Source organism: Toxorhynchites rutilus, chromosome 2, assembly GCF_029784135.1.
Source record: "Toxorhynchites rutilus septentrionalis strain SRP chromosome 2, ASM2978413v1, whole genome shotgun sequence".
In the NCBI taxonomy this organism is placed as follows: Eukaryota; Metazoa; Arthropoda; class Insecta; order Diptera; family Culicidae; genus Toxorhynchites; species Toxorhynchites rutilus.
Window position 1 is genome coordinate 256,688,894 of NC_073745.1, and position 23,938 is coordinate 256,712,831.

General features: G+C 38.5%; 1 protein-coding gene across 7 annotated transcripts in view; it reads left to right on the top strand.

Moving 5' to 3' along the window:
* LOC129768073 (zinc finger CCCH domain-containing protein 13-like) overlaps window positions 1-20,313 on the top strand; it is a 176,573-nt gene extending 156,260 nt beyond the window's left edge. For all 7 annotated transcript variants that reach the window (XM_055769483.1, XM_055769487.1, XM_055769484.1 and 4 more), the window contains exons 5-8: window positions 17,227-17,327; window positions 17,396-17,513; window positions 17,585-17,718; window positions 17,787-20,313. In XM_055769483.1, the coding sequence (XP_055625458.1) occupies window positions 17,227-17,327; window positions 17,396-17,513; window positions 17,585-17,718; window positions 17,787-19,728 (2,295 nt within the window). In that variant the 3' untranslated portion in view covers window positions 19,729-20,313. The remainder of the gene's footprint in view (window positions 1-17,226; window positions 17,328-17,395; window positions 17,514-17,584; window positions 17,719-17,786) is intronic.
* The last annotated feature ends 3,625 nt before the right edge of the window (window positions 20,314-23,938 follow it).

The following is a 23,938-nucleotide window of genomic DNA, read 5'->3' on the forward strand; positions in this document are numbered from 1 at the left end:
AAATAAGCCCTCAATATATACTCAATTCAATCATTTATTTAAGTAAAACAATTATAAAAATCTACTTATGGAATTAATTATAGATTCTGGATACAAATAAACAAAGAATTCTTCAAGAAGCTAAACTGTAATAAGTTTATTCGCTATCGCCACTTTAAGGAACTATAAAAATATTCTGATTAGTATAAAGTCATCCGTAAAACTTGAGCATTCCTGATGCGATTCTTGTTCAACAGTCGACGAATAGAACGTAAATAAATCAATTCACTTATCAGACTGTGTGGCGCTTCATTGACACGAGTCTTTGAAAACATTTGAAACAAAAAAAATAACAATTCAATACTAAAGTAAAATATATGAACGATATGTTCCGATGAACAATTGCAAATATAAATATATTAGGCTGTCAAAAAAGTCCTGCGGTATTTCCGCGAGGTGTCGTTGTAAGCGCGTAGTTCTAGTTGTATTCATTGTATCGAGTCATACTATAGCTTGTTGGAAAGGTATTTTTGCGCTATAATATAGTCCTTGACAGTGTTTTGTTTGGTAAGGTCGTTCGTGAGTCATAGTTTCGCAAATATGGAGCAAAATATAGAGAAAATCCGACATATTTTACAGTACTACTATGACAAAGGCAAAAATGCATCTCAAGCTGCCAATAAAATTTGTGCAGTTTATGGACCCGATGCAGTTTCCATTTCCACCGCACAACGATGGTTTCAACGTTTTCGTTCGGGTGTAGAGGTCGTCGAAGATGCGCCACGCTCCGGAAGGCCTGTCGTCGAAAATTGCGACAAAATCGCTGAATTAACCGAGAAAGACCGGCATAGTAGCAGCCGTAGCATCGGCCAAGAGCTGGGGATAAGTCATCAAACCGTTATTAATCATTTGAAGAAGCTTGGATTCACAAAGAAGCTCGATGTATGGGTGCCACACACGTTGACGCAAAAAAACATCTTTGACCGTATCGACGCATGTGAATCGCTGCTGAATCGCAACAAAATCGACCCGTTTCTGAAGCGGATGGTGACTGGCGATGAAAAGTGGATCTCTTACGTGAACGTGAAGCGCAAACGGTCGTGGTCGAAGCCCGCTGAAGCGGCTCAGACGGTGGCCAAGCCCTCATTAACGGCCAGGAAGGTTCTGCTGTGTGTTTGGTGGGATTGTCAAGGAATAATCTATTATGAGCTGCTTCCCTATGGCCAAACGCTCAATTCGGAACTGTACTGCCAACAACTGGACCGCTTGAAGGTAGCACTCATGAAGAAGAGGACATCTTTGATAAACAGAGGCCGCATTGTCTTCCATCAGGACAACGCCAGGCCACACACTTCTTTGGTGAAGCGCCAGAAGCTCCGCTAGCTCGAATGGGAGGTTCTTTTGCATCCGCCGTATAGTCCGGACCTTGCACCAAGTGACTACCACCTGTTTTTGTCCATGGCGAACGAGCTAGGTAGTCAGAAGTTAGCCACAAAAGAGGCCTGTGAAAATTGGCTATTCGAGTTTTTTGCCTATAAGGAAGCGAGCTTCTATATCAGGGGTATTATGAAGTTGGCATCTCGTTGGGAACAAGTCATCGAACAAAACGGCGCATATTTGACTTAAAACAGATGATTGTAACTAATTTTATGAACAAATGAAAATTCAAAAAAAATACCGCAGGACTTTTTTTGACAGCCTAATATATAGAAGGTGCATTTGCATATGAAGTAAAATTCTGATTAAACGCAAGCGTAACATGAGCAAATTTATAACACACATTTCACATGTTCACGTTGGAGAGCCTTAACCCTTCTCTTCGTTGGCCGAGGCATTTTGATTGAATGTAATACTTTTCCGTTTACTGTTTTTGAAAGCATAGGCAGCCGTAGCAGTGTTCCGAGCTCTGCAATACAATTTTCTAACCCAATGTTAAAGTTGCTAAAACTTACATTATAGAACCATTAAACGTAAAAATAATAATTGTATTGATATCATCACAATTTTATTCTATTGATTTTCATGACATGAAACGCTATGACTCAGGAATAACATTTTATTGAGAGGTGGAGGCGATCTGGCGTAGTGGTAACATCCATGCCTCTCACGCTAAAGGTCACGAGTTCAATTCTCACTCCCGACATTCTTCCAAAAATGGAAGTAAAAGTGACGAACCAGCCTAATGAGTTGAAAATCACTATAATACAGATATAAAAAAAAAAAAAAATTATTGAGTGGTTTTTATAGCTGTTTCGATGATGTTGTCTGGCATCAGTGTCGAAAAAATAACGATGCTTTCACCAATACAAACAAAACCATTGCCGAAGATTGAAAAATGAAAATTTAACTTCCTGCTCACTAGCTCGAGTTTTCCGACGTTTTTCACTATACTGTGCGACAGCAGATGAAAATTTAATATCTTGTGAGTAATCGATTAGAGTTTGGTTGATATTACTTGTTGGGAAGTGTGCGAAAACGATCATTTTCTTCACACTGTTCCGCAAAATTATTGATTTTCGGGCGAGGAGTGAGGGAGGAGATAAATGAAATGAGCGCCATTGTGGCAGCCATTTATGGCTAGCTTCCAACTTCACCTTAACAGCTGCGTAGATTTGTTTTGCTTTATTTATCTTTAAGTTTAATAAAAAGAATTCCAGTCGAAGATATAACTCTCCTTTACTTTTCATTTTTGTTGATATTCTGGGCATTCTAAGAGCTTGAAAAATTGACACAAATTACACACCAAGACTCCAAAAATGCTAGTAAATTGATGGCTTGCCAGCTCTGGAACATAAAATCGCACTCGTAATCAAAACTATAATCCTATTTTACTTGCTTACAAATGAACTACAAATATACATTTTTCAAGTTTTTCAAAATTTGTTATTTCATAAACCGTGTAAAAGCGAAATCGTGTAAAACAGGTACCGTGTAAATAGGGGGATAGGTGTACTCGCATTTTTAATACCACACACATCAAATTGCATCACTGTGAAAACGCTGCAGAAAAATACCCTTTGGGTAATTTGGGTAGAGGTACTTTGGAGTGTATTGTTTACACTGTATTTTCATCGCTGTCAGTTTTTCGAAAATTGGAAAGAATGGCGTCACCCAAAAAGCCTCAACTCTCCCTCAAGGTGCGAGCATTCGGTGAATGAAATAAATATGCCAAAAGCTTAGTAATGGGTTATATTTTATTGTCTGAAAGTTTGAAAAAGATCGGTCAACTAGGTAATTTTCTACACCGTTTTCTCCGTGATGCAATTTGATGTGGGACACCTCTTATTCTAAATCTGTGAAGTCATGGTGTACAAACACCTGCTTTTTATATTAGAATCAATCGTATTATAATTAGTTATTATTACATTATGAAAGTGCTCCCATGACCGAGTGGTTAGCGTTACACATGCCGGGAGATCGAACTCGATTTCCATTCTGGCTGGAGGATTTTCCGTCGAAGGAATTTCTTCAGTCCTCTGAAAACTTTGTTTACTCCATCTACAACTCCATGAAAACCCTACGGGTTTTGCAAAAAAAAAATAAATATAAAATATGTGTAAGTGTTACTCATAGTAATCAAGGCACTATGGCACCATATCGAATTAAGCGTTTTTTGCTTCGTTCCGTCGAAACAATTGACTAATCAGCAATGCACGACGAAAACCCGTGCAATCGCCTTCCAAACTTTTCTCCATCATGCGAAATAGGAACCGATTATTTTGTCTATCTCTTCGATGATAGCTAATTCAATTCCGCTCACCAATCAAATTTGTATTCAAAAAAGAACCCGTACAAGAGTAACCCATAAACGATCAGGTGTGTTACAGCAAATAATTACGTAAGTGTCCCACATGGTACGCATTATTTATTTTATTTCCGTTGCGTATTTTTGTTATTGTTTTATAAAAAGCACTGCAGTGCTGTGCAACCCCTGTAACCGATACCTTTCTGGTCATTTCATGTGCCCCATTTGTGCGATTAGCTGAAAGTGTTAATTGCAGCGGCCCACTTTCTGCTGACTGGTCCATAGCAAACACATAATGGCTATGCCAGAGGTGCGGAGTTGCAACGCACGCCGGTAATGGCATATTTCATACCCGCAGAAAGCGGCCTCCGTCCACCTAGAGCCTAGGCATTTAATAATCACAAAATCACTGGCAAATATCTAAAACAAAATGTTAGCTGCTGCAGCCGTAACAGGCACGAGTTGCCCGCACGCGTAAAATCTGCATTAAAAATTATAATTGGGTGCAGACAACCAAATGCTAACAGAGACGGGGAGCATCGGATTCTGCGCCTAACCAGAGTTGAACCCCCGTACACAACACGGCAACCGCGCACGCGGCCATTTGTTCCAGAAGTAGCACAACCATGACATGCCACCCACCATGAATGTAACGCCAGCGAATAATTGCATGTCCAAAGCTCGTGCCAAGCTTCTTGCTAGCATGTCTGATTGTGTTAGGATTGATAAGCTTGAGGCGTGCAAAACGCGACATACGGTTTAATTATTTGTAGCGAGCTTCTATTCTGACGCCTTTTATTTATGTTTTTGTACATATCGTTTATTTATCAGATTCATCTGATGTTTACAGATACAAATTCCGCCTTAAAGGGGCTCCCGACCTAAAGGGCTAGAATACGCAGATTTTTTAGCATTTATTATGTATGTCATTTTAAATTTAGTCAACTGTTCGAATCTCTTTGTTTTGTTTATTAAGGGGTTATTCTAGTGTACAGGCTCGAGCTCTGAACAAATAAACCGAATAAAATTTTCAATATCTATAATTTTGTTTTTGTTTATCAATAAACGAAAAAAAATCAAAAATTAAAAAGTTACAAGTGTGTAAAGTGGCGAGAGTACAAAAAAATCAGTGCCCTGGCGTACACAATTTCAGTCAGCCTTGCTGGTTATCCGGAACAAAAAAATCAAAAGATTCTTACACAGTAAGGACACCGCTGTTATATGTTCCTTCACTGCATTTCACAACTATAGAATACAATAACTATCTTCATTTATAAGACTGGCCATTTCAACTCTATTGTTGTGTTCAGACACGAAACATTAAAAAAAACAAAATTCCAGTGTTTCATAACTATAGAACCAGATGGAAAAACTCTCACTCCTTTACAAAATTAACGCCAATTTAACATGAATTACGATAAGTTTCTAATTCGCAGGTCATCTTTAGTTCTCAATCATTTCAAATAGCCCATTGGAGGTGGTTACGACTGCGCCATGTTGCAGTGTGTATCTCGTTCTACGCAGAGGATACTGCTCGTTTAAGCTCTTCAAAACACTCATACTGCTTGCAAGCTGCATCTAATTTTCGTCCGATCACTTCTCATATGTTCCTGACAGGGTTGTGATATGGTAAACAAACTGACCAGTCCTGATTCTGAAGCCTCTATTAATTGAACCATGCCATGACCTTCCATATTTTATGAATTGATGCCAAATTATCCAATTATCAAATGGTTTTTGATGCAAAAACAACAGTAAACGATTCTGAAGTACTTCGTCGCACTTCTGACTGTTCATTCGTATTGATGGTAAGCTATCTAAACCAGGCCTTTTTGAGAAAATTCTCCCCAAATCCTCAAACTGCCGCCTGCAAAGTTTCGAGTTGAAAAATTAAATGACACCTTCCGTAAATCGTGATTTATTTTTGTTAAAGAAGTTCTCCTGAAATAGTGAAACCCATGGGATTAGCTTCCACATTAGTTTTTGGACTCGCAGCTTTAAATATGGGATTTTTATGGTTTGGGGATAATTTTCTCAAAAAGGCCTGGATTAGATAGCGTACCATCAATACGAGTGAACAGTTAGAAGCGCAACGAAGTACTTCAGAATCATTTACTGCTGTTTTTGTATCAAAAACAATGTGATAATTGGGTAATCTGGCATCAATTCATAAAATCTTGAAGGTTATGACATGGTCTGTTAAGAAATGTTCAAGCTATAAGCATCCGAAACACAGGCAGGATTAACACACAAATCGGCAGAACGAATGTGTGGGAAAAAAGGAAGTTCTTCCAGTTTTCATGAATTTAAACCGTTTAGAGATTAGTGAATTGTAATGTATAGCATATCAAATAAATCTTAGAAAATTTCCGATTCGATTGGTATGCAAATCATGAGAATTCGTTCATAGTGAAAATAGTTATTAACGTTAAGTTTATTTCATAAAAACGTGACCTGTTTTCTGATTTGCCACTTTTCCTGAAAGACGTAGTTCTACGTCAAAAATCAGTACCCTGGCGTACACACTTTCAGTCAGCCTTGCTGGTTATCCGAAAAAAATCAAAAGATTTCTACACAGTAAGGACACCGCTATGGTATGTACCTAGAACAAGCCAAAAAAAAATATGTTCAGCCAAAGTGACGGCTGTTTGAAAATAAAACCATGTTTTAGCACATCTTTAATACATTTTTTTTTAATAGTGAAAAAAATTATTGATTCATGCGATAGAGAGATGCACGAGAAATGTTCATACCAAAATGAGTTCAGAATCCTTGAGACCGAAAAAGTTCAACTCATTGGATGACTGCAGTAGTCATCACATATCATGGTTTAACTATCACATTCCAATAAACTGAATGGTGCGTTATCACTGGGTATTTCTGTTAGATAGCCGTAGTAGTTGAAAAATTGATCAAACACATTAATTTATCACGATAAATTCAACCGCATCTATGTCATCTTACTCACAATGAAGTGAAAAGCAATTGGGCGAATCACCATGATGAAGTTCAGATATCTCTGTGAGTCGTTGGGAAAGGCTGGGAATTTTCGATCCCACAAAGACCTGTAAAGTTCAAGCGGACAGCCCAAAAGATGGTCGCGGTACTCAACCTTTTTTTTTTCAGAGGAGCCACAAACACGCGTTAAGCCGGGTTCAGACGGTGCGAGTGCGAGTCGGTCTAGTCAGTTACTGCTGTGCAGCTACTCACACCGTTTGAACACATCATGCCAGTTAGGCCGTCCGCACACGGGTCAACTGAAAACCAACTTCAACTTCACGAAATCAAATGGGAGTCCGCACACGGGGTAACCAGTTGACAAGGTTGACTCAACCTGTTGGAAGCAACCTAGCATGTCGAGTTGTCGCTGTTTTAGGTTGACAACATTTTCGTTCAACTTTTGTTCGCGTCATTTTCTGTGGTTCGTTAAAAAGATGCCAGATCATTTTTTTTTTGTAAATCTGTTCAAATTTGTTTTATCAAATAAAAGATGCGTTTACAAAAAATAAAATATGTTTCAAGGATTCATTAATATGAAAAGGCAAATAGGAATATGTGCTCGGTATTCATTTGAGTTTTACTATATTATTGTATTGATGACAATATGGGTTTCAAATGAAAGGGCTTGACTAGGGTTTATTTGTGAAAGATGTTATGATGTTTGATGAACTCTCCCGGGTGTAAAAATTTCGTACACTCAATAGTATTATACAAATATCTTGTAATTCATGGTGAACAGTAGATCTTGTGGTATACTAAATATATGCAAATGTATTTTGAAAAAAAAATAATCTGCGTATTCCATGATCTTGCAAGATGGCGTCCTCTACAAAACGTCGGACTAACTAATTATTTCTCAAAACCCCATCAATATGGGTATCAAATGAAAGGGCTTGTCTAGAAGTTATTTATAAAAAAGCTAAATCTGAAATAGTCGCCACCACTAAATTTGGCTTTCACAATATATATCTTTCAAAACCTCTTGACTTGAAAGGGTTTGACTACTAGAACACAGTTATTTATGAAAAATTCAAATTCAAGATGGCAACAGTTACAAAAAGGCCAATTACATTTTTTTTATTTTTATGCAACAATTATTATTGAATGGCATTAACGTTCCCTGTGGAACTTTTGCCGTCTCAACGTATGCATTTAACTAGAGTCATTTATTGATACTTAGTTGAGATTTCGTAAGCCAAATAACACACCTTGAATGTATTCCGAGGGGCAAGCTCTAGAATACGCGTGACCACAGTGCAAGTCGAAGGAAATTTCTTTGACGAAAAATCCCCCGGCCAGAATGGGAATCGAACCCAAACACCCGGCATGATAATGTGGGACGCTGACCACTCGGCCACGGGTGCACCCCAACTCCCGCATATAGGAATCAAATGAAAGATTTCCTACTTTTTGATTGTTTGCCTTTGAATTTAATACACATCTTTATTTATGTTGCCATTATTACTATACGTATTCCATAATATGAAAAACCCAGTTTGTCTGATATAATATATATTCTAAAAAAAATTGATTGGGATATATTTATCAAATGAATAGCCTTGACTTGGAGAACACACTACATTATGAACAATATAAATTCAAAAAGGACGCCGCATCAAAATAGCAAGCCTGCATCATTATTACGTTTCACCACAATGAAACCGTTTAACTAAAAAAATTATTTTTTAACGTATTTTATTTGCCTACATATATTACCCCTTCAAATAGCAGTGAAGCATAACCTGTAAGATTATGAAAAATAAACAAATTTTTTTTTTGCTCTGTATTGTTATCTTCTATTACGAGACATTAAGATTTGTTCAGAAAAAGTGTAAAAGTGTAATGGTTGCGTAAAATATAATATTAGTGCTGTGGCGACTGGGAGCAGTCATACGACCGCAAATGGTTATCGACTCATAGAACATATTTTATCTTTTGTAATCACAACTTTAAAAATAAACTTTACACATTTTTCTTATGAACAATGTACTTTGTTGCGTTTGATGTACTTCACTACTATGCTGAGCGTCTTGGCGCCTTGCAAGCGTATAACGAGAGAGAGTCGATGTTGTACGTTGTGGCACAATCATTTCACATCGAGTGAGACTCGATGTTGTACGTGGAAGGGTTAAGAAATCTATACATGTATTTTATGATTAAAATGCTATTAGTTTAGACTAAAGTTTAATAACAGATGAATTAATTCTATGAATATGAAATTCGCCATAAGTTCATATATTCAACCACATGAACAAAATATTTTATTATAACATGTACATGAAATAGATTCTGTTGCTGAACAAAAATATTTGTTATCCAAAATGAATATCTTCAATTCACTATAGCAGTTTACTTATACATTTCATGTGCGGAAAAATGTGAAATTGTCGGATTTAAAAATCTGTGCTACGAATTGAAAATCTATGTAAACAGGTTAATCTCCAAATCTGGCATCCCTGGTTCGTTCAACTGATTCGTCAAAGAAATTTTACGTTGTCGACATCTGTGGCGACATTGTTGTTTATATGACAAATTACAATCTCTATCAGATTGGCAATTTTAAATCGTTAAAATAGAATTAATATTTTCATTTGGTATTATCTGATAATTTTAAATCCTTTTTGACCTTAATTTAATCTTTTTTCTATATTTTTTCTGATAATCCCACAAAAACTAATTATTATTACATAAATTATCTTTAGACACTAGATTGTTTCACCAGTAGTGAAAAATGTGATTTTCAATTACACAGAATGCACATTTGATACGAAAAAGTTATTTTTTATTCTTAATTTTTATTTTGAAAGTGTGTTCATTCCTTATCAAAATCCATTGTCTTTGTCGCTTCACAAAAGCTCCAGAGTCAGGTTCTGCGATTCAAAGATGACCGACAAAACTCAACGATATCTGTCAGTTTTGAGTTGCTTCATGTGCGGATCGAAGTTGAGCTCAAGTTTGACAGCTGAGATGAAGACAAGTTGAGATCGAGTTTCAGTTGACCCGTGTGCGGACGACCTTTTTGTGTCATGTGTAATCCGGCGTGCGAGCTACTTTAAAGTTTTTTGAATTTAAGCCGGGTTCAGACGGTGCGAGTAAGCATACGAGTCGGTCTAGTCAGTTGCTGCAGTGCAGCTACTCACACCGTGTGAACACATCATGCCAGTTAGTGTCATGTGTTTTCCGGCGTGCGAGCTACTTCAAAGTTTTTTGAATTCACTCGCACTCGCATCCCTCAAAACGTCAAAAACAAAATTTAGTGTTCGAATCAGGGATGCCAAATGTAAAGAAATGTCTCTATTTTTAAGATAATTGAAAATATACGAAGATATTTATAAACTTTACAATTATTGGAAAAATAAATAAAAATCTCATAGTTTCTAAACGAAATCGTTGTTATTTTGTTTTGCACGCTGGCGGGCACGCTTTCTTTTTGAGATAGTTTTCTTGAGAATCTCTAATATAGAATCATTATCAGGCACAATTTTCATTCAAAATTCACACACAACTTGCAAAAAAAAAGTATTGATCTAAGAAACAGAATACATATTCGAATTAAAAAAGGACATTTTCATTAATTCACATGCAAATCTACTATCATTTTTATTTCACGAATTGGTACAAGCTGTTGGCAAAACGAAATAAATAAAATTTTAAAAAATATTTTAGACTGCCATTTATAGCATCACATACTTCCGGAATTATCTTAGCTATGAATGCTTTCGAGATTCTAAAACATATCGACAACAATCTGAACGATATTCCAGAAGAAAGCCACATCAATGTCGTTTTTTGATTTCACTCTTGCAGGTATAGCACCTCTCATGAGTGTATCATGGCGTTGTATTTTTGGACCAATGAATTCCAACAGTGTTTCCACTTATTCAGGTGTTTTTCTCAACACTGCTCTGTACTCTAGAGGATCATCATCGTAGAGTACCTTCAGTATTACTTTTGTTGCTCCTTTTCCTTGCATCCAATTCCTAGCCCAAATCCTTTTGCCCTTCTGCTTTTTCGGATAGTACCTTCAGTTCGAAGAAATTCAGCTCAAAGTGTTTTTATACACGGTCAGCGTGTATTTCGCGATAAAAATGTGTAAATGTGTAATAAAAAACTGTCAATAGAGAACTCGATTTGGGATCAATCATCTGACAAATTCGGACCTGATTGCTGTTTCTGACTATTTGATGGACATTTGAAAAATCATCTGGCATCCCTGGTAAGCCAATGCAGTAGTATCTAGTTTCTCGTCAGCAGCTCACACTGTGTGAACGGACAAGGCGAGTCAACCAATTGTCAAGCGAGTTCACCGGCCCAGTAGCTGCTCACTGTAAAGTCAGCTACTAGCAACGTATAAATGGGCCTTTAAGCCGGGTTCAGACGGTGCGAGTAAGCATACGAGTTGGTCTAGTCAGTTACTGCAGTGCAGCTACTCACACCGTGTGAACACATTATGCCAGAATTTACTCGCACTCGCATCCCTCAAAACGTCAAAAACAGAATTTAGGGTTCGAATCAGGGATGCCAAATGTAAGGAAATGTCTCTATTTTTAAGATATTTGAAAATATGCGAAAATATTTATAGACTTGAAAATTATTGGAAAAACAAATAAAACCCTCATTGTTTTCTAAACGAAATGGTTGTTATTTAGTTTTGCGCGCTGGCGGGGCACGCTTTCTTTTTGAGATAGTTTTCTTGAGAATCTCTAATATAGACTCATTATCAGGCACAATTTTCATTCAAAATTCACTCACAACTTGCAAAAAAGTATTGTTCTAAGAAACAGAATACATATTCGATCTGAAAAAGTCCATTTTCATTCATTATTTTAATTGTTGACGCGTATTTATTCCACCTGAAAATCTACTATCATCTTTATTTCACAAATCGGTACACGAAGCTGCTGGCAAGGCAAAATAAATAATATTTTTAAAAATCTTTTAGACTGCCATTTATAGCATCACATACTTCGGGAATTATCTTAGCTATGGATGCTTTCGAGATTCTAAAAAATATCGACAACAATCTGAACGATACTCCAGAAGAAAGGTACTTCTTGAGTGTATCTTGGCGTTGTATTTTTGGACCAATGAAATCCAACAGTGTTTCCACTTATTCAGGTGTTTTTCTCAACACTGCTCTGTACTCTAGAAGATCATCTTCGTAGAGTTCCTTCAATATTGTATTTGTTGCTCTTTTTCCTTGCATCCAATTCCTGGCTCAAATCCTTTTTTTTTTTCTGCAAATAGTACCTTCTTGGTTTTGTTTGTAAACAAAACACAATACGCTAGTGCCGAAGCTCGTTCCTGATCAGTCTGTCTCTTTCACGCTTCAAGCAAATAATTCCCCTTCTGCTTTCTTCCGTACTGTTTTCATATACCGCTCCCCTAACCAACTTAGTGACGAAACGGCCTCACCTAGTACCATAGACCCGTCTTGGTATCTAGTTTCTCGTCTGCAGCTCACACTGTGTGAACTTTTTTGCAAGTTGTGAGTGTATAAACCTAGGCTTTAGTCGTGGTGTTGCAAATAAATAAAGAAGGGTGATGTGTAAGACACAACCGCATTGTTAACGAATGTCTACGAAATTATAAACGGCGAGAAACAAACATTTTAAAAATTGAGGAATGAAACACTTTAGTACAAACATTTGTTAGCACGTTTGGCATCGGCTATTATTATAGAATGCATCAAAATTTTTAAAATGTCTAGTCGAATGTTTTAGTGGCTTCGAAAAGGACCGATACGAAAAACGATGCAGTACATCCTATTTGTAATTCATCTTCTGCTTTGCTTCTGCCCGACAGTGCAAAGTCTGCACTATGCTTATTCCTCGCATATTCTGAGAATGCATTCTGAGGCGAAACTTTTTGAACGTCCGTTCGGAACGATAGTAAAATACAGGGTCTTTTAGATTAAACGCTCACGCAACAAATTTTATTAACTTCTAAAAAAGTGAACCGAATTATATTTTGAAAAAACGAAAATATACCTTTTTTTAGGATAAATTCCTTTTTTCGATAACGCATTTTAAACGGTGAACCAGATTGTTCATGCATAACTCTAACTTTACGACTTCGATGTTGTTGAAAATCCGAGTTATTTCTTCTTTAATTTCCTCCAAATTTTGTGGCTCATTAATATAGCAACGGTCCTTCACGTACCCCCAGAGGAAGTAATCGACGACGAGAAATGTTGAAATTTTTACCACAAGAGAACAAAGTTCCATGAAGGCTTCGGTTGCTCGAGTAATACGATTTCACTAAAAATACACGTTCTTGTACATCTTGACATCTCCTTGACATCCGATCAAACTGATCGAATAGCCGAATATTATCATCCCGGAGTGGAGAATGCAGTGTTACCATCGACGGAGCGAAAAAAAAATTATAAGAAGCTGTTCGATTTTTTTTTGCGTGAGCGTTTAAGCTACAGGGCCATCTGAAAATTTGTTGACAAAATATGATTGCGTGGTGATGGACGACAAAACGTACTGCCTGGCATTTTTCGATTTATTTCCTAGGTAAGAATTTTTTTGTCTCAACGTGGCCTTATTCACAATGTTTCTCCAATTAATTTGGTTCCTGACTACCTCTCTAATTCCGCGAGCACCCCGTGCTCACCATGTCTTGTTCAACTTGGTCTACCAACTTGCACAATGCGCTCCTCGTCTCGCACCAGCCGAATTCCCGATAAACACCATTTATGCAGGATAGATGTCCGACATTCTTGTAACATGCCCTGCCCAGCGTATGCTTTCAGCTTTGATCACTCTATGGACACTGGATCCACCGGTGAGTTGCGTGAGCTCGTGATTCATCCTTCGGTTTCATACATCGTCCTCCTGCACATCACCGAAAATGGATCTTTACTAACATCGTTCGAAGACTCCGAGTATCGCAGGTCCTCTTCGAGTATTGTCCACATTTGGTGCCCACAGAGGACAACCGGTCTCATGAGCGTTTTGTACAGCGAACATTTCGCACGATTACTAATTCTGTTTGACCTCAAGTGTTTGTGGCAACCATAGTAGGTACGACTTCTCATTGATAATGCGTCTCCGGATCTGTATTTGGTTTTAGACGCATTGATTCTCAGTTCATCGAAGTGCCTCCACCTTTCCCCACCACTTCACGTTCGTTCGTCAGGATACTCCCATCCTTATTCCGACACATATCTTCGGGATACATTGAGAATCCGATAGAACATTCTTTCTTTTCCCTGAAGAGTTGGAGACTCGTCCCGGCTGAGAATGTATCTTAGGCTTTGACCTAATTGTATCGGGAACATCTTTGGTATGCTGACCATTCAGCAAAAATAGCTAACGGATATGAGGGCCACATTATAGGAACATAAGAGTTGTTTTGTTTTGTCAATTGAGTAGGAGTGAGTAATGCAAATGTGACCAAGCCGAAGATGGGTGAGAACCTGTTTTTATCTACTGACTTTTCGACCAAATAAAGGAAGAGTGGTATTTTAAATTTTGTGATGATTTGTGGGATGAATGTTTCTCCTGGCTATATTCCAGCTTATCCCATCAAACGATATCAGATGAATGACAGAAATACCTTGAGTTTTTTCTTCTTTTGCCAGTCGGCTTGTCGGCGGCTGTGTTTCTAAGAATTCCGGAATAACCAGGAACCAAATAGAAGATGTTATTTTTCAGAAAAATATGCTTGTGTGACTTGGTTCAGCTAAAATGCGGTCGGGTACGTACATATCACGTTGCGAACTTAAGTTTAAAGTTTCTTAGAATAAACGAAGATAAAAAGAAAACGAAAAAAAAAATAGCATCTCTGATATCGGATATGTTATGTAAAAAATCAGCTTTCCAGAAAAAATATAAAAAAATATAGCGCTCTCTATCTTTAACCGAGAAATCTATGAAAAACTGACTCAATCAATAATTACAAAAACGAAAATCGCATTTTTTTTTTCCAAACGTTATATTTTTTTGACTAACTTTTTTAACTTTTTTCGAGACTAACTCATAAGCTTCAATTTGATATATCGATCATATGAATCGGTCCAGTAGTTCAAAAGTTAAGAGCCGATCTGGCGTAGTGGTAACATCCATGCCTCTCACGCTAAAGGTCACGAGTTCAATTCTCACTCCCGACATTCTTCCAAAAATGGAAGTAAAAGTGACGAACCAGCCAAATGAGTTGAAAGTCACTATAATACAGATAAAAAAAAAAAAAGTTCAAAAGTTTTGTAGTGGAAAAAATGGGGAAAATTTGTTTTTTCGAACCATCGATTAACTTTGAAAAATCATATATCAAAAACGAAAAAAAAGGCATCTCAAATATGTTATGTAAAAATCCTCAGCTATTTTAAAAAATATTGCGCCATCTAGTCCAAACCATGAAAACAATAAAAAACGACTACAATCAATAATTACGAAAATAAAATCCATTGCTTTTCGAATTTTTTTCATAAAAGGCCAGCTCATTGGCTTTTATTCAATATGCCGATCATCTGAATCGGTTTAGTGGTTCAAAGGTTATGAACTTTTGAAAAAAGTCATTTTTGGGGAAAAGCCCAAAATTTGCTTTTCATTATCAATACTTTCAAACATTCACGTTTGCCTACTAAGGGCAAGTTCATGAGTCCAATCGCAGAACTGTTCATTGATTGATCTTCTAATCAACCCCGTTGAATTTACCTTTTACTAAAAAATTCCTAGTACTTCTACCAAAACTCATCATTATAATATCAGATTATTTTCAGACACAATTCTCGTTCAAGATTTTTCAACCACTTGCAAATAACATGTTTCTCCGTTACATGGAATAAATGTTTGATACAGAAAATATGATAGAATAAAGACAGACCCCCCCCTCTTCCCCCTTAGGGAGAGGGGAGGCGTGTTCATTCACCATAGAAACGCTTCATGCTCCCTAAAATCTTCACATGCCAAATTTGGCTCCATTTGCTTGATTAGTTTTCGAGTTATACAGAAATTTGTTTTTCATTTGTATTTCAGCCCTCCCCTAAGAGAAGGGGAGGAGTATTTAACCACCATAGAAACATTTATTGCACCCTAGAATCTCTATATGCCTATTTTGGTTTCATTTGTTGATTGATTCTCGAGTAATGCAGAAATTTTTGCTTCATTTGTATGGCAGCCCCTCCTTAGAGAGGGGGGTAGAGTGTCTAACCACCATAGAAACATTTACTACACCCTAAAACCTCCATATGCCTAATTTATCATTTATCAAATCTGAGAACCCCTATATCGGTTTGGCATGGAACTGTATCGAAAAGTAATAAGCAACTTTTATAATGACGCTACTCTAAAATGGGTAATGCAAGCAAATGTTCGTTTACGTGGACAAAAAAGTTACAATTAATCCATTACTGCTCAGGTGTTGGTTATGTTTACTTTGCGACTTTTGCGGGAAACTCGAACTTTGCAAGCTTCAGTACACAACAAAACAATACAAATGACAGATAAAATGACACTGCCACAAAAACACTCTTAAATTGTCATATGGTGACATTTAAAATGCGCTTAACACTTTAGTTTCATCAAAAACAATTTTTTCAAAAACGGGCATTTTTGCGTATTAAATTTCATACGCTGGGCACTAATGAATTAAAACTATCAAGTCGATGATTTGCAAAAAAAAAGAATGAATAAAAACACGCACTCTACCACGCATCAAGGTACACAGATATAGCTAGCTACCACATCAGATTCGATTCCAATTTCATCTAAAAATATTGATATTGTTAATCAGAGATAAAAAAAGGGGAGTGGGTGGTGACACGGGATGGTGTAGAAATTGAAAGATGACCGAAATGACCGTGGTTCAATAGAAAGAAAAGAGAAAATTTCAAAATTTGATGCAAACCAAATCGGGATATTTTTTTCTATATTTTCGAAAATGCAATGAAAACTCTTCATTTGACATTTTTATTTGATCAAAGTATTCCCGTGGAAGTACTGTTTGCGTACAATTTTTAAATGGATCTGGCTTCATTCAGTTGTTTTGTGTATACCGGTTGTGGTGATGAGCTAATAAACCTAGCGATGATATTACCAATAGAAATAGGAACATATTCAAGCCACAATGGATGACAAGTAGAGTAAATAAATCGCATATGTCCTAACAAGGTGTCAACACCCTTTTAATGACCCAGGATCGCAGTTTCGAATAATTTTGAAAGAGCCCTCAATAATGATCAATTGAGGAGGTTTATCTATAATTGGCATACACTTCAAACCAAATTAAACGAACCGAATCGAAAGTTTAGTAAATCCAATCCGAGCGAGTGGAGAAATTTCTGAACACATTTTTTTTTTCTTCAAATGTCGGCTCACAGTTACCACCGGTAACGCAATTATCGGTATTGTTGTTGCAGTTTAGCTTGTAAATCTCGATTATGTATACGCTCGGCTCAATCTATTGATAGAAGCTCGTAATTTATTCATTTTTTTCACAATCAGTTTTTTTTCTCTCTCTTTCTTTTCACGTTTATTCACAACATCGATCAACAGTCTGGCGATCAAGGGGAAGAAGTGGCAACAAAAGTGCCATTGACCGGTATTCCTCAAGTGGATTACCGATGGGACCCAAATCTGCCACGAGAATTGAATGGGTTAGCAAGTCAATACAACTGGTTATTATATTTTCCCCCTGAATAATCATACACAATCAAATTTACAGATTCAATCTATCCAGCTACCCATTCCTGGATTCGGTTCCAGCGGAGGAGGACATAGGCTTCACTTGTGATCCGAAGTTGCACGATGGATTCTACGCGTCCATCAAATACAACTGCCAGGTAAGCCCTAACATATAGCAACGAAACCAACAATGTCATCATTGCCACCATCACATTTACTTTACATCCAGCTGTACCATCACTGTATCCATGGTATCCGATACGATTTTCTGTGCGCCAACTACACAGCGTTCGACCAGAAGACCTTCATCTGCCATTTTGCCTCGGAAGTTGACTGCAAGAACTCGCCCAAATATTGGTTCAGGTATACCTTATTCCATTCATATGCATCGTGTCAAATTTTTTTTTGATTCAACGCATACTTGTTTTCAGAAACGAGCCATTATACAAGGCTACCACCACGACGACACAGAAACCCGCGCCAACAACTCCGACAACACCCGCTCCAACGACTGCTGCCTCGCGGCTAAAGCCTCTCCGTAAACCCGTCCGCCGAAGGCGTCCCCAGGTGGACTACTATTACGATGACGACGAGTACGAGGATGATTACTATGAGGAGAGACCACGTCGCAGGAAGAATCGTCCGAGGAACCGACGTCCGATCTACGACGATGACTACGAGGGAGACGAGCAGTCTGAACGGCGGCCAGTTGAACGAACCCGGGAGAGGGAACGAGACCGTGATCGTGACGTTGACGATGATTACGAGTACGATGATCGTAGACCCTACAGATCACGAACCAAAACCCGAAACAACGATAGAAGAAATGGAAGTGATGATCGGCGGTATGGACTCGAGGACAAGCGGAGGGATCGTGACCGCAGACCAGTAGAGGATGAGCGACGCAAGCCAGTGGATGATGATCGTCGCAGCGTTGTCGTTGATGACGAACCCCGTGATCGAAGGAAAAGACCAGCGAATACAGACCGTAGATCTCCGGAACGTAGACCTAGTGTTGACGAGCGGCGTCCATTGAACGAAGATCGAAGATCCTTTTCTGGCGATGAAAAAAGAAAGCCATCGGAGGACAGAATTGGGAGCAAAAGACCATACAATGATGACCGGCGGGCAGATTATGACGACGAAGAGGACGACTATAGTCCACGGAGACCGGAAAAGCGGCCCAAACCGCAAAATGACGTGGTCACCGTGAAGCCTTCTGGTTCTACAATCTATGACCGACCACGGACTGCTCCACGAATCAATCGCCCGGTTCCCTTGACTGAGAAGAACAAATTTTCCTACGGATACTCAGAGCAGAAGAGCAAGAAAACCTCCACAACTCCCGTTCCAGTAAATGAATCCGAACCGGAATACTACGATGAGTACGAGGATGAGCCGAAAAAATCTGTTGACAAGCGAAAATCTGCGGACAGAGGCAATCAGAATGAGGATAAACGTCAAAGTGCGTCCTCTGATGTAGTGTATTACGATGATATGATCGTACCGAAAGACTCTCTACCTATAAAATCGATTCCGGGAAACGTGAAGAAGCCAGAAGGAGTTGAACGGGTTAACAGCCGAGACAACTCTGAACTGGCAAACCGTTACAGTCAGAAAAATAGAGGACCTCAGCGTGCACCCAAACCGGATTACACTGAAAATTCCAAGCGAAACACTAAGCCGGCATATGTCGAAGATGCATCCGTCGAGAGACCTAGATCAAGGACGCAAAATTCAGCCAATCAATCGATCAAAAGAAAACAATCATCATCGACAGATAGTAGAAAATCGGCACCAGTTCCAAGTAACTACGATTACGGTACAGCAAGCCAAACCGCCGAGGTCCCTCTTCTCCGCGCTACAAAGCGACCGTTTCTACCAAGCCGAGGAGGAAATCCGTACGCAGCAAGAGGACTCCAGCCAGTGGGGGTAGCAAAACAAGCCCAACAGCAGCAACAACAACAACAACAGCAGCAACAGCAGCCAACTTCGGCCATAGCCGCCTCTGAACAACCCGAGACCTTCCGAATTAACGCAGACAGTAGCAGTACAAGCACCACTCGCCCAAGCGACGATCGTGTCAAGACTCTAGATCAGCTGTACGACGAAGAGTTCGATGTCACACTGAACGACGCCCTGAATCCAACCCTCAAACCGTTGACTCGAAGTGTACCGCAGACTTTCTTCCGCAACAGATACGTTCATCAAAGTTCTGACTCGGAGTTTGTCCCCTTCGAGCCCAGCTACGCTCCATCGGAGTTCCGACGATCGGCGGTAAGAGCCCCCTCAGCTGTCCTGTACCAGCAGCCATCGCTCTACATTCCCCGAGGACATCCGGTCCAGCGGTACGAATACGAGTACGAGTACTGAACGCGAGCGCGAAAGCCGATAGGGATTTAATGTCAGAAGAAAATTCTTTATAATTTATTGAAAATCATGAACCTTTTTAAGAAATAAAACAAAACACGATCGAGAACTATTTATTACTCAAGCCACCTGTACGGTAGGAATGGATGTAATACCTAGGAGATGCGAGTAAGTTTTTACAAATTGTAAGGGAAGTAAAAAAAAACTCTCCCCGAAAACAAAACAAAACTATATTTCGACGGAGAAGGATTGATGAATCTTTTAAAATACTTATCTGTACATATATTTCCGCTGTATCATTAATAATAAATACTCAATACAAGTGATATCGAAGTGATGCAATTGATATGGTGTAAAACAAAAGGCTAGAACTTGAACGATAATGATGCGTACCGCAACAATGGTGACTTAGCTGGTAGGGAAGCAAACGGATGCAGGAGATACACACAGGACATTTTTCGATGGGAACATTAGAGAGAGGGACAAAGTAGAGTGAAATAAGGAATGAAATCAGAGTACTTGAGGTGTACTCTAGAAATGAACTTATACGAGAAAGGTTTAGAATAAAGAAAAATGTGTTTTTTCTAACTTGTTTCGTTTATTCTATTGGTGAGAATTATTTTCTATCCATGAAGCCAAACACTTAGCTGTAGCACAAGCACTTATTCGACTTTATTTAAATTCCCTTCAAAAGTTTTACAAACAGCAAAAACATATGTTCATCTACACTCGACAAAAAAATTAGAGGAACAGAGTGCGAAGTCGAAAATTTTAAGTGGTTTTTAACATGCTGTAACTTCGTGAAAAATCAACACATATCGATGTTATGTGCATAATTTTGTGGCTACAACTTTCTGGTATTAGAATATTTTACGCACATATTTTATCTTGGGGTGTGTAGGTGTAGTGGACAACAATATCGGGAAGAAATGAAAACCCGATTTTTCTTTGTTTTGTCCAAATGTCCAATGTCCGCAGGCAAATTTTTAGCCTAGTGTATTCCCTAAACATCTGTGAACGTTTCATATTGATACGTTCAGCCGTTTTTTCTAGTTGATTTTTCGAAGTTTGGAGTAAATTAGAGGAGCATTTTATCGCAAATCGTATCAGGAGTACAAAATCCTACGCGTCTCTCAAAATGAACGATTCGTAACTTTCGTCTTTATGAGTTTTTGGGTGAAGAGTGCGTGTATGAGTGGAAATGCGTATGTATATGTGTGAGTATCATCACTCCTTACAATATTTGTATCTACAAACGCATGAAAACGAAAGTTGCGAATCGTTCGTTCTGAGAGACGCGTAGGATTTTGTACTCCTGATACGAATTGCGATAAAATGCTCCTCTAATTTACTCCAAACTTTGAAAAATCAACTAGAAAAACGGCTGAACGTATCAATATGAAACGTTCACAGATGTTTAGGGAATACACTAGGCTGAAAATTTGCCTGCAAACATTGGAACTTGTTTGCAGAACTACAGTTGATTTTGTGAAGCACTATAAAAATCCTGTTTTTGCCACTTTTTTGAAATCGATACAAGACATTCAAATGATTTTTTTCCGTCACCGTAACAAATTATCCTTGTGCAGAATTTATTGAAGTTTTCAAAACTGCCTATCGATTTGCGGTGCGCCGGTTGTTTATTGAATTATTCGTCATCAAAGACAAAGGGGTAATTTTTCATCCCAACTGAAATATCCCTGTGTGGAAACGTCCTTCAGGAACGTTCTTGGAACCAAAAAAAACTGGTTGATAAGGTTGATTGGATTTGCTGTTGAGTTGGTTAGCAAAAAATTGTGTTAGTCCAGATTATTCTTGGCAAAACAAAGAAAAATCGATTTTTCATTTCTTCCTGATATTGTTGCCCACTACACCTACACACCCCAAGATAAAAATATGTACGTAAAATATATAATATTCTAATACCAGAAAGTTGTAGCTTCAAAATGATGCACCATCGATATGCGTTGATTTTTCACGAAGTTACAGCATGTCAAAAATCACTCAAAATTTCCGACTTCGCACTCTGTTTCTCTAATTTTTTTGTCGAATGTATTTAGTTTCAACACTGGCTCAAATCAACACTCATGAAGAAAGGAAGAATTTGGTAGGGGTAGTGGGGGCAAATTGGTCATCTGCTTGTTTGGCAATATACCTATTGACTATAGATGCCGTATTGATAGTCACCTTATGTTTGAAGAATTTAATGACTTTTGAGTCACCCTGTACTTCAGTAGAGCTGTCGCATGTCAAAATACAAATAAAAACAGACATTGCTCTCTCGATAGCCATTCGGCCGTAGTTCTGTACGCATGGTATCTAAGGAATTTCTCGTGAAATTTAGTTTATTCGATCTGATATATTGGACAAATCATAAGTTTGGACAACTGTTCACATATTCTAGGAGAGGTGAACAGATATTTTGTTAAATCTCAGCGATTAATTAGCATAGAAATTATTTTGATGTTTGTAGGCAAAGTGGCCATAGGGGAATAACAACTTACAATGTTCTGTTTACTAAAGCTGATATACCTCATCACATTCTACTCTTGAAGAAGATCCTTTTGTGGCTTTGACCCTGGAAAAATATGACACTCCAACTAAACCAAGCCTCATTATGCGGAACGTTATGTGTTCTTACTACGTTTTTGTATGCATTTGTATGCAAATTTAAGTTGAGACTCTAGGTAAATAGGCCAAGCTTATTTCATACATGTACCTACTATATCAAATATGATTTGAGTAAATTTGGACGAAAAAACGCTTAAATCTATCCCATTTAGCTTGATAAGTGAAGGTGACCACTTTGTCCCCACTTTACCTCCAAGCAAAAAAAAAAGGTCGATTTTTCACCTTTTTTCTAATGATGAAAAGTGCACTATTTTGAATTGTTATAGTAAAAGCCGTTTGCTATCTTGAAGAACAATGAGTTGAACTATAATATTCTTCGAGGAACGGGAATTGAATCGGTATGTGGGCGCTGGAGATGGGCATATTCCTTAGGGTGACCACTATGCCCCCACTTCCCCTAAGTGTACATGGGCTGAAAAGTCCCGGGATTTTTAATGAAAACAATCGTTTTGACGTAGGACTACGTCTAACCGGAAGATATAGGGGGTGAAATGGGAATCCAGGCACTGAACAAGTAGGAAAAAATGCAAGATTTGGAACGCTTATAACTCGAGCATTTCTCAATAGATCGCAAATGTTTTTGCATCAATTGATAGGAAATATATCTACGCATCTATCATAACAAATAACATTTCATTTTTCTTGAGATAAATAATTGAATAATTGTGAAATATCAAGCATTATCAAAATGCACTATGTGCCCATTTTTGATTGGTCCATTTTGTGTTTCTCAAATCGTACCGACCAAAACGGGCAACCAGAGCAGCAGCGAAATAGAATGAAGCACGATTGGAAAGGAAAAAGAAAAAAATGAACGAAACATTGGTCGCAGTCTCACACATGCGTAATTCCCGAGTCAGCCAGTCAGCTTAAAAATCCCCGCTCCGCTGCCGTAACGATCATTCTTTGTTTGGACACCGACTGGACAACATCGTTGCTGGACGGCGAGGGATCGAGTGCCTTTCTCAAGGCAAGAGGGTGAAGGTGGTAGCGCTGGAGTAGAATAGAGTAGAGTTTTCAAAGGGCCTTTCTCAAGGCTAGAGACGAATGAACTGCAAAAGTTTAAAGTCTCTATAATACAATACCTTCCTTCCTTCCTTCCGTAACGATCATTCTCATTCAAACCGTACACCACATCGGTTCGCATCACAACTCATCAACAAATCAACCCAAGTAGCCATGTCTGGACATGGTAAAGGAGGAAAAGTGAAGGGAAAGGAAAAATCCCGCTCGAACCGTGTTGATCTGGAGTTCCCCGCAAGGGTGTAGCTAGGCCGAGCGCGTTAGTACCAGTGCACCAGTCCACCTAGCCGGCGTTATATAGTTTCGGCCGCCGAAGTGATCGAGTTGGCTGGTAGAGCTGCTCGCGACGATAAGAAAAACCGCATTCAGAACAGAACACATAAGGACAACAACAGGCAGTTGCAGCGAGTGGCGAGTGGCAAACGCAATCGCAAAACGGCATCAGGTAGCAGAAGAAAAAAGTTTGTTCTTTATACAAACTGCTTTGGTGGCAAATCCAGAACAAAGCGGAATCGAGGACGTTCGAAATGGTTTTTTTCAAAACCACGAGTACTAAGTT